Here is an 11,940-nt window from a genome sequence, read left to right as displayed (position 1 = left end):
TGTTTTAAGCGAGTTTTGCCCCATTTTACGACCTTTCTTGCAGAGTCATTCTGGGGTCTCTTCAACCTACAGGCAGTCGGTGTTCTCTCCCAACCTACTCACAAGGAGAAACCCCTCTTCCAACAAGCAGGCTGGAACCGCAGGAAAACAAAACCCCTTTTATTATTTTACAGACCTGAGTAAAATGTCCAAAGGCAAAGGCAAACAAAACACAATTCACTGAAACTCGATCCTCAACACGAATAGATTGCCTTCGGCAACCAGCACCTCCCACACCTTCCCTTTTATTATGCAGCCCAAGGCGTGGCTTCCTAATGCCTTCTCCTTTGCCTTTGGAGCTGCCCCATTGCATTCCTCTGTCCCACTCTCATTGCCTGTCGGCGTTTGTGAGCATCTATGACAAGGGTGGGTTTGTGCGTGCGCTCCCGCTCGCCCACCAGCGGAGATCCGAGGAGGGTTGAATTGGGGTGAATTCTCCCCCTCCCCCTTTCGCCGCAGCCCTGTCCGTTAATGAAGTTTAGCGCTGGGAGAGGCATTCTGCATGGTCTCCTTTCCTTCCCGTTGGATTGGGGAGGGGAAAATGCTTTGGGAAATGGCTGGCAAGAGTGTGGGGCTCTCGGGAATGTGAGCCGGGAGGTGGAGGCAAAGAGTGGCGGAAAGAGAGTTGCCTCTCTCTCTCTCTCTCTCTCCCTCCCTCCCAATCTACCTCGCAGGGCTGTTGTTATGCAGAAAAAGAGAAGCAGGGAGAACAAGGATGTACATCTGACCTATGTAAAGCTTTTCATTGAAGTTCACAGAATACACTGAACGAGGAACTAATAATAATAATAAAGTTGGAAGGGACCTTGGAGGTCATCTAGTCCAACTCCCTGCTCAGGCAGGAAACCCTATACCAGTGATGGCGAACCTTTTAGAGACCGAGTGCCCAAACTGCAACCCAAAACCCACTTATGTATCGCTGGGTGCCAGGTGGGTGTGGCCCACTCGGCGGGCACAGCTACGGTGGACTTTGCAGACTGGGTGGGCGTGGCCACTGGATGGGTGCGGCTGCAGTAGTCATGGCAGATTGGGTGGGCGTGGCCACTGGATGGGTGCGGCTGCAGTAGTCATGGCAGATTGGGTGGGCATGGCCAGGGTGGGTGTGGCCACCTCGATGTTGCTTATGGGGAGGGACACCTGTGGGAGCCAGGCAGGGTTGGGGGAGATCCAGGGGGTGTCTGGCGGGTGGGATGGTGGGCTCCCTAATGGCGGCTCCAGGCTGGCTGACAGGCCAGTGATGGCGAACTTTTAGAGACCACGTGTGCTGGGGCGATGGTGCGTGCCCACAGAGAGGGCTCCGCGTGCCGCCTCTGGCACACGTGCCATAGGTTCGCCACCACTGATCTGTGATGTCTTCCAGCTGTGAGTCCTCACAGTCTGACTCAGCCTCCCAGCACAGCTGTGTCTCAGCCTGAGCGCGAGTAGAGGGGCCAGGCTCCTCGTCAGATTGTAAGTCTTGGAGCTCCTCCTCCTCCTCCTCTGATTTCCCAGACTCAGCTGCCGGGTCCACTGGCTGACGAGGAATCACAACAGTCTGGTAGTCCTCCACGTACGACCACAATAGCATCCCCGAATTTCCCTCGCTGAGCGAGACAATCGTTAAGGGAGTTTTGACCCATTTTACGACCTTCCTTGCCACGGTTGTCAAAGTGAATCCCTGCAGGGGTTAAAGTCGGTATCACGGTTGTTTAAGTTGAATCCGGCTTCTCCCATTGACTTTGCTTGTCAGAAGGTGGCCAAAGGGGATCGCCTGACCCCGGGGACGCTGCAACCGTCATAGGTACATGCCAGTTGCCGAGCGTCTGAACTTTGATCACGTGACTATAGGGGGACGCTGCAGCGGTCGTGTGAAAAACGGCCGTAAGTCCCTTTTTTTCCAGTGCCGTTGTAACTTCAAACGGTCACTTAAGTGAACTGTCGTAAGTCGAGGACTACCTATACTACTAGGTTTATTATAAGATTAAATTAACAGAATCTTGCAGGTCTCAAAATACATCCACACACACACACCCAACTTTACATTCCAAGAAACTAGGGAGGGTCCCTCCTGAGATGTTTGCACGTCCCTTTTACTTCTGTGGGCTCGGCTGCCTCTTAATAATAATAATAATAAAGTTGGAAGGGACCTTGGAGATCATCTAGTCCAACCCACTGCTCAGGCAGGAAACCCTACACCATTTTAGACAAATGGCTGTCCAGTCTCTTCTTAAAAACTTCCAGTGTTGGAGCATTCACCACTTCTGGAGGCAGGTTGTTCCATTGGTTAATTGTTCTAATTGTCAGGAAGTTTCTCCTTAGTTCTAGGTTGCTTCTCTCCTTGATTAGTTTCCACCCGTTGCTTCTGGTCCTGCCTTCAGGGGCTTTGGAGAATAGCTTGACTCCCTCTTCTTTGGGGCAGCCCCTGAGATATTGGAAGACTGCTATCATGTCCCCCCTCATCCTTCTCTTCATTAAACTAGACCAGTGATGGCGAACCTTTTAGAGACCGAGTGACCAAACTGCAACCCAAAACCCACTTATGCATCGTTGGGTGCCGGGTGGGTGTGGCCTATTGGGTGGGCGTGGCCCATTGGCTGGGCGTGGCTGTGGTGGTAATGGCAGACTGGGTGGGACTAAAAAGTTCAATCAATCAATTCCAACTTTGCAAGTTCTTTTTTGTTCCTGCGAGAAGTTGAAATTGACTGATTGATTGAACCTTTTTTTTTTTTGCACATGGCAGCGGAGGCCTAAAGTGAAAAGGTTTTATAAAGCCCAGCTGAAGGCCTAGGACTAGGGTGACGGTGTGCGTGCCCACAGAGAGGGCTCTGAGTGCCGCTTCTGGCACTCGTACCATAGATTCGCCACCACTGAACTAGACATACCCAATTCCAGCAACCATTCCTTATATGTTTTAGCCCAGTGGTGGCGAACCTATGGCACGGGTGCCAGAGGCGGCACTCAGAGCCCTCTCTGTGGGCATGCGTGCCATCGCCGCAGCCACGCCCACCCAATGGGCCACACCCACCCGGCACCCGACGATGCATAAGTGGGTTTTGGGTTGCAGTTTGGGCACTCGGTCTCTAAAAGGTTCGCCATCACTGTTTTAGCCTCTTATCTGACTGTTGCCTAGTCTGAGGGTCCTCCACCTGTCTTTCAAGGTCGTTCCCTCATTAAGGAGCTGCCAAAGGGTATAGTGAGATGCCCAAGGTAGGTCAAAGCACTGCACGGACCTAATTTATTTCTCGACATCCAGTGCAAATTTAGATTTTGCTCCGATTTCCCTTTCATGAAAGATTACGAGAATACACACTGCTTCCCCACCCCCCCATCAGATTTGGAAGTCGTTGATTATGCAACTCAGATTCCGGATGCAAAAATTCTCAAGGTTTCTTCCTTTTAGAAGGATTTTAGCAAGCAAGAAACTTTCCACCCTCCATGAAAAGGCATTGAGTTAATGCCAGGCGACGCTTGGTTATAAAACCTGGTTAAAAATAATCGTTGAGTGGATCACACAGTTTCTAAGCAAATTCAGCTGTCCCTATTGACTTTGCTTGTCAGAAGCCAACTGGGGAGATCACAAATAGTGATGTTAATGCTGCAATCATTGTGAATACATGCTGCTTGCGAAGCATTTGAATTTTGATCACATGACTGGGGATATTGTGATGATCGTGTGAGTCACAGTCATGAGTCACTTTTTTTCGATGCCTTTATAACTTTGAATGGTCATTTAATGAACAGCTATAAGTCGACGACTATCTGTAAGTTGTTTTTTAAGAGCCTTCTGCAAAGGAGCATGAAAGCTCTACAACAATGTCTTCTCAAACTTGTCAGTTTTAACACACATGGACTTCAACTGTTGAAGTTGACGTCACCTGTTGAGTTGACTTTGATTGGGTTGAGTTGAGATGAGATGTGTGGACTTCAGCTGTTGAAGACGACCTCAATTGTTGAGTTGAATTGGTTGAGTTGAGTTGATGTCATCTGTTGAATTGGTTGACTTGAGATGTGTAGACTTCAACGCTTAAAGACAACTTCAACTGTTGAGTCGAATTGGTTGAGTTGAGATGTGTGGACTTCAACTCCTGAAGACGACTTCAACTGTTGAGTTGAATTGGTTGAGATGAGATGTGTGGACTTCAACTCTTGAAGTTGACCTCAACTGTTGAGTCGAATTGGTTGAGTTGAGATGTGTGGACTTCAACTCTTGAAGACGACTTCAACTGTTGAGTTGAATTAGTTGAGTTGAGATGTGTGGACTTCAACTGTTGAAGTTGACCTCAACTGTTGAAGGTCTTAAAGCTGCCAAGAGAAATAATGTGTAAGTATTACTGAGATGTTACTCCAATAACATATCTCTTCTTCCTTCTCTCCTCTTCTTTCCACTGTGACTCACTCTGCCTTGCTTTGTTTCTGCTGGATTGTGTCCCTGGTGGCTTCAGCACCAAACCGACCACCGAAGAAGTCAAGGGCTGGTCCCAGTCATTTGACAAGTTGATGAAAAATCCAGCTGGCAGGAACGTGTTTCGGGAATTCTTACGGACTGAATACAGCGAAGAAAACATGCTCTTTTGGTTAGCGTGCGAGGAACTCAAAAGCGAATGCAAAAAACATGACATTGACGAGAAAGCACGGATGATCTATGAAGATTACATCTCCATCCTTTCTCCCAAGGAGGTATTTCATTTTGTATTTTATTCCAGCACTCTAAAATGTTTCGGGTACCAATTTCAGATACCGATTTTAATTCAGGAATGAAGGCGAATATACGTGTCCCACGATAATGTTGCAAGATCCAACCTGGATCGGTCACTGGGATCAGAGGTTTACTCTTTTGAGCTTTCAGACCCTAGCTGTACTGGGTCCAGTTCTAGTCACCATGATAACAAAAAAGATGCTGAGGTCCTAGAAAGAGTGCAGAGAAGAGCAGCAAGGGTAGGGTAGGATAGGATAGGATAGGATAGGATAGGATAGGATAGGATAGGATAGGATAGAAAAGACAGATTGTAGAATAGAATAGAATAGAATAGAATAGGAATAGAAAGATAATAGAATAGAATAGAATAGAAAGATTGTAGAATAGAATAGAATAGAATAGAATAGACAGATTGTAGAATAGAATAGAATAGAATAGAATAGAATAGAATAGAAAGATTGTAGAATAGAGTAGAGTAGAATAGAATAATAACTTCATTGTCACTTTGAATATACACTAATCAGCATACATTAAAAAGAAGTTCTGTTGCATTCAGCTCTCAAAGAGGGTCCCCACCTCCAATATACACTGTATAAATATGAGAAAAATACATAAATAAATAAATAAATAAGGAATCTGGAGGTTAAATTGTATGATGAACGAGTGAGGGAACTGGGTATGTCTAGCCCAGGTGTAGGCAACCTTGGCTCTTTTATGACTCATGGACTTCAACTTCCAGAATTCCTGAGCCAGCTATGCTGGCTCAGGAATTCTGGGAGTTGAAGTCCATGAGTCATAAAAGAGCCAAGGTTGCCTACCCCTGGTCTAGCCTAACAAAGAGAAGGATTAGGGATGACATGATAGCTGTCATACAATGTTTGAGTGTCTATCACAAAGAAGAGGGGATAGACTTATTGTCCAAAGCCTCTGAGGGCAGAACAAGAACTAACAGGTAGAAGATCATTAAACAGAGATCCAACCTAGAACCAAGGAGAAAATTCTTGACAAATGTCTCCCTCCTCCTATTTTCCCCACAACAACAACCCTGTGAGGTGGGTTGGGCTGAAAAAAGAAGGAATAGCCCAAAGTCACCCAGCCAGCTTTCATGTCTAAGGCAGGACTAGAACTCCCAATCGCCTGGGGATTGGTCCAAAGTCCCCCAGCCAGCCAGCTTTCATATCTAATTCAGGACTAGAACTCCCAGTCTCCTGGGGGTTGGTCCAAAGTCACCCAAGCCGACTTTCATGTCTAAGGCAGGACTAGAACTCCCAATCGCCTGGGGATTGGTCCAAAGTCAGCCAGCCAGCCAGCTTTTTTAATATCTAAGGCAGGACTAGAAGTCCCAATCTCCTGGTGATTGATCCAAAATCACCCAGCCGACTTTCATGCCTAAGGCGGGATTAGAATACTGGAACTAGAACTCACCGTCTCCTGGCTTCTTAACTTTAACCACTAGTCCCATCTCCCTTGATGGACAATCCACCAGAATAACCTTTCTCTTTGTGTCCTGCCCACCCTCCTTGCTCAGGTCAGCCTGGATTCCCGCGTTCGCGAAGGCATCAACCGCAAGATGCAGGAGCCCTCCTTGCACACCTTCGACGATGCGCAGCTACAGATTTACACGCTGATGCACAGAGACTCCTACCCCCGCTTCCTGAACTCTGCCATATACAAAGCTCTGCTCCAGAGTGTCTCTCGGTCATCTTCGGAGTCTTAAGCCCTTCCGTACCATTGATGGAGATGCCAAGTGAAGGGGTTTACTTTCCTAGAGCAAGTGTTTTGTCCCCCCCCCACACACACACTTTCTTCTTAAAAAAAAAAAATCTCCCAAATGAGCTTACAGAACAAATAGACTTGAAGATGTAACCCAGCTGAGTTCTGACCACAGACAATTGTCCAGTTGTTGGGAAGCTCAGTCCGCAACTTCCGTTTTTCCTCGTTCAGAAAAGGGCCCAACGCCAGTCAACCACCAAGAACTCCAAACTCAGGCTTCTACTTCCACGACCGAACCGGCTTTGGTGACCGGTGTCTGGCCGGTCACCCTAGAGATGGAGAACGCCGAAGGAAGCCACCAACCAGCAACCGATTGGGAGGTGGACCTCTGGGGCAACGGGGCAGAAGAAACCACAGGCCAAAAGCCCATTATTATCTCCGGAACGTTGATCTCTCTCGGATTGTTTTTTATTTTATTTTATTTTATTTTTAAATTCCTTCCATGTTCGTTAAGAATTCTTTCCATGGTGTTCTTGTAGACACAAAGATCTCAAAGACGGTTCGAGTGGAAACTGCGGTTAGGCTAATGTAATGGGATTAAGCAACGTTCAGATGTTATAAAAATACGTTCAGGTTTTCTGCATCCCGGATCCTTTTCAATTCACAGTTTATGCCAGGTAGGGTTCCCTCACCTCAGTTTGAGAAAGAAGCAGGGGAAGAGAAGATCGCCGGTACTTGGCTCTGAGCAGTGGTGGGATTCAAATGCCGGAACAACCGGTTCTCATATTTGATGCAGGCCTGGGCCTCCGATGCCTAGAACAGACTTCCGGAAGTGGCATCCATGGACTTCTGGTGGGCCGTTCTAGGCCTGGGAGGCGTCCTCCAGGCCTCCGATGCCTAGAACGGACTTCCAGAAGTGGCATCCATACACTTCTGGAGAGCCGATCTAGGCTGGAAGGACTCCTCCAGGCCTCCAAGGCCTAGAACGGACTTCCAGAAGTGGTATCCATGCACTTCCAGTGAACCGTTCTAGGCCTGAGAGGACTTCTCCAAGGCCGCCTCCAAGGCCTAGAACGGACTGCCGGAAGTGGTATCCATGCACTTCCAGTGGACTGTTCTAGCCCTGGGAGGCCTCCAAGGCCTCGACTGGACATTTGGAAGCCAGCCGGTTCTCCGAATTCAGGTAAATTTAGCTACTGGTTCACCTAAACCAGTGTGAACCGGCTGAATCCCACCACTGGCTCTGAGCTGGAAGCTCTGTGAGAAAGCCAACTTGAATACCAATCAGGTCTAAAGATCTGCCCGTTGTCGTAGGTCACGTCCATGTATCTCTGGTGTAGACGGGTACCTTGGTACTCATCGGTAAACCGACAGGTACCAAGAAATCCACGTGACTTACCACGTGACCCGCTATTTCGGAAATAGCGAGGCACGAGGCAGCCAACGTCAGCAAGTTCTTCGTTGCACGTTGACTGCCAGGAGAGAGACGAGTGCCGGCACAGGATTTCTTCTTCAAAACGCGTCAGATACCGAATTCAATGCGTTTTAACGCAGTCAAGTGCCGAGGTACGACTCTATGTGGACTACAGAGGCCTTAAGTGACCAAGAGGGTCCTTCCCACCTGCCATGCTGTGGCATTCAGATTGATTTCCAGTTTCTTCCTTTCTTAAAAGCTAAGGGGCTGTTTTGCAGATGGACAGGCTTTGCGGAGAAGAATTACCCATGTTTCCCTGAAAATAAGACCGAGTTTTTGTTTTTGTTTTTGTTTTTTGGCCTTCAAAAGGCACCAGATCTTACTTTGGGGGGATGTCTTACCTCTGGCACCGACAGCCCTGCCCAGCCGGTCCACTTCTTCTGTGGCCAAAGGAGCAGCTTCATTCTGGTCTGCAATTTCGCAGTCAGGCCTTTGCAGCCGAGAACCGAACTATGGATTGAATCCATAGCTCTGTCCTCGGCTGCAGTGGCCTTCCGGAAGGGCCTGTGACTGAGAAATGCAGGCCTGGCTGCAAAAGACGCCACAGAAGAAGTTGGCTGGCAAGGAGACGCCTGGCTGCCAAGTAAGTGGGTGTGGGGCGCGTGGGGCAGCTCCCCACCCTCCACCCCCGCCCTAGCTTAATTTTTGGGTATGTGCCTCGCCCCAAAACTAGGGCTTATTTTTGGGGTAGGTCTTACTTTCGGGGAAATACGGTAATGACCTGCCACTAGGCACGAGGAAGCAGTCTCCCATCTGGAGCAGCTGCTCTTTATTGTGCTTAAGACTTACGGCTCTCTGGAATGGTTTGTTATTATGGGCTGTCCTAGTGATGGTATCTAATCTTCGCCAGCAGCCCCTGTAGCCCTTTGACCCCAAATGCTTTGAAGAACATCTCCGAGGGATGTCTTCAAGAAAAGCCCCCACTGATGAACAGTGTCATGTGTCTGATTAACGAAACACTTAAAATGACTTTCAGGCATATTTTTCCTAAAAGCATTTATTATATTAGTCACAATGTCCGTAGCTGGTCCAATGAAAAAAATGTACAAAAGAGATGGCTTGCATCCATCAAAGAAAGGGACTAAGTTACTTGGCAATAAATTCACAGATTTTCTGGAGGAATATTTAAACTAAACAATTGGGACAAACACTGACGGGGCAAGCCACTGGCAAGCCGGGGCAAAAATTGCTGCCAATATTCTATTGATAATCCTAAAGATCCAGGAAAAGATGGCCTAAGAATGGGTTCCCGAGTAGCTGGGTCTGGGGGACAGGACCATTGCACTCCATTGTAGGTATTCCTGTTAAGAGGTCTCCCCTGTCTATATGGTCTCTCCCAATCATTTGTTCCAGCAGTAGGCAAAGCTCTTGTCCTGTGAAGCGATGGGACATCTCTGGATGGTGCAAACTCCACCCTATTCTGCCCTTGAGGTGGTCACCCAAACCATGTTAATTCTCAGCCACTGTCCACTGGGCCTAATGCTCTCTATGAATTCCTCCACTGTGAATGTTAAGATTTCCCCGATTCGTCTTCTATAAAATTGGCATCAGGGCAGTGGACAGGTTCCCCTCTTTTCATAATTACGAACGCTTCTGTGTTGTCTGGTTTTGGGCGCTGAAATGATAGGAGATGCTAAGAACGGGACCAATTTTAGGGTTTGTGTTCCTTTGCTCAAGAGAGGGATACCACTTAATACCACTTTACAACACCTTGGTAAGGCCACACTTGGAATATTGCATCCAGTTTGGGTCACCACGATGTAAAAAAGAGGTTGAGACTCTAGAAAGAGTACAGAGAAGAGCAACAAAGAGGATCAGGGGACTGGAGGCTAAAACATATAAGGAACGGCTGCTGGAATTGGGTATGTCTAGTTTAATGAAGAGAAGGACGAGGGGGGACATGATAGCAGTGTTCCAGTATCTCAGGGGCTGCCACAAAGAAGAGGGAGTCAAGCTATTCTCCAAAGCACCCTAAGGCAGGACAAGAAGTGACAGATGGAAACTAATCAAGGAGAGAAGCAACCTAGAACTAAGGAGAAACTTCCTGGCAGAATAATTAACCCGTGGAACATCCTGCCTCCAGAAGCGGTGAATGCTCCAACACTGGAAGTTTTTAAGACGAGACTGGACAGCAATTTGTCGGAAATGGTATAGGGTTTCCTGCCTGAGCAGGGGGTTGGACTAGATGACCTCCAAGGTCCCTTCCAACTTTATTATTATTAATTTTAAGTCGCATCATAGACCAGGGCTTTTCAATCAGTGGTACGGGTACCACCTGTGGTACATTGGCACCTGGCAGGTGGTACGCGAGCATCCTAGAAAAGTAGCGGGGGAGGGGAATGAGCTGAACCGGTGGCAGCACCGCACAAGCCTGAGCGAGAGACGGCTGGAGCTGCAGGGCTGTCAGGGCTCAGCGGAAGCGCCAGGATCAGCACTTCTTCAGGGTTGTCAGGGCTCAATGGAAGCACCAGGGCTCAGTGGAAGCGCCAGGATCAGCGCCCGGCGCTGATCCTGGCGCTTCTGCTGAGCCCAGAAGAAGTGCCGATCAGCTGGAATGTTGCAGCACCTCCAGGGTCTTGTGATTTACATTCAGATGCTTGGCAACTGATTCATATTTATGACGGTCACAGTGTCCCAGGGTCATGTGAAGTGACCAAAACCTGCTGCAACCACCCAACAGACAGGGGAATAAAAACCAAACACCCCCCACCCCACCCCCGCTGCCAATCCTCAACAGAAATGCTCACAACAATGAAAACCTCGGACAGGAGGAAGAGCGCCACCGGGTGGGCAGGCAGGTGTCTTGCTCGGCTGTGGCTTGGGGGGCACTTTTTTCAGTGCCATTGTAATTTTGAACAGTCACTAAGCAAACTGTTGTAAGTCAAGGACTACCTGTACTTTATCACTTTTTTCCTTTTTTGGGGGGGGTCATCAAGTTTTGGACACCTTGCTAGGCGACTGGTGGTACTCGGATGTTGCCATATCCTAAAAGTGGTACAATGGGTGAAAAGGTTGAAAAGCCCTGTCATAGACCAAAGCCCACCAGCCCACCTCCCACCCCGGTTTTCCAGAGTTTGCTCAAATTCACATTCATTGCGTTAATGACATTATCTAACCATCTTTTTCTCTGCTGTCCCCCCACCACCACCTTTTGTCTTCCATCTTCACCAACATCAGGGTCTTCTCTAAGGAGTCCTCTTCGCATTTGCTGGCCAAAGTATTTGAGCTTTAGCTTCTGGATCTGTCCTTCCAAAGGACAGTCCGGGTTGATTCCCTTTAGGATTGACTGATTGGATCTCTTTGCAGTCCAAGAGTCTTCTCCAGCCCCACAATTCGAAAGCATCCGTTTTTCGGCGCTCAGCCTTCCCTTATGGTCCAAACTCTCACAGCCATATATATTACGACTGGGAAAACCAAAGTTAAAAAATCTTTAAAAGTTTAGCTGAAGTTGAGAAATACTTCTCTAGAATATTGACTGCCGCAGTTCGACTGGCTTCCTTAATGCTGGACAGAGATAGCGGGGAATACAGCAGCTTATGGATCACGGATATTAATTTTTACAATTCTGTCCTAGGCCATAGACCAGTGATGGAGAACCTTTTAGAGATCGAGTACCCAAACTGCAACCCAAAACCCACTTATGCATGGTCGGGTGCCGGGTGGGTGTGGCCCATTGGCTGGGTGTGGTCAATTGGGTGGGTGTGGCCCATTGGGTGGGCACGGCTGCGGTGGTAACAGACTGGATGGGACTAAAAAGTTCAATCAATCAATTCCAACTTTGCAAGATCTTTTTTTTCCCACGAGTTGAAATTGACTGATTGAACCTTTTTTTTTTTTTTTTTTTTGCACACGCGGTGGAGGCCTAAAGCGAAAAGGTTTTATAAAACCCAGCTGAAGGCCTAGGACTGGGGCGACAGCGCGTGTGCCCACAGAGAGGGCTCTGAGTGCCACCTCTGGCACCCGTGCCATAGGTTTGCCACCACTGCCATAGACTGTATTGGGTCTCCAAACTTGGCGCCTTTGAAATGTGTGGACTTCA

At 48.2% G+C, this 11,940-nt stretch overlaps 1 protein-coding gene across 1 annotated transcript; it reads left to right on the top strand.

Annotated features, from left to right (window-relative positions):
* The first annotated feature begins 4,467 nt into the window (after window positions 1-4,467).
* On the top strand, window positions 4,468-7,069 carry LOC107300844 (regulator of G-protein signaling 19). The gene is made up of 2 exons (XM_015830133.1): window positions 4,468-4,695; window positions 6,243-7,069. The coding sequence occupies exons 1-2, from the start codon at window positions 4,516-4,518 to the stop codon at window positions 6,429-6,431; spliced, it is 369 nt and encodes a 122-aa protein (XP_015685619.1). The 5' UTR covers window positions 4,468-4,515; the 3' UTR covers window positions 6,432-7,069.
* Window positions 7,070-11,940: the final 4,871 nt, after the last annotated feature.

The sequence above is a fragment of the Protobothrops mucrosquamatus genome, unplaced genomic scaffold (assembly GCF_001527695.2).
Source record: "Protobothrops mucrosquamatus isolate PMUCROS unplaced genomic scaffold, P.Mucros_1.0 scaffold8744, whole genome shotgun sequence".
In the NCBI taxonomy this organism is placed as follows: domain Eukaryota; kingdom Metazoa; phylum Chordata; class Lepidosauria; order Squamata; family Viperidae; genus Protobothrops; species Protobothrops mucrosquamatus.
Note: the sequence above shows the minus strand (reverse complement) of the source record. Positions and strands in the feature narration are given on the sequence as shown.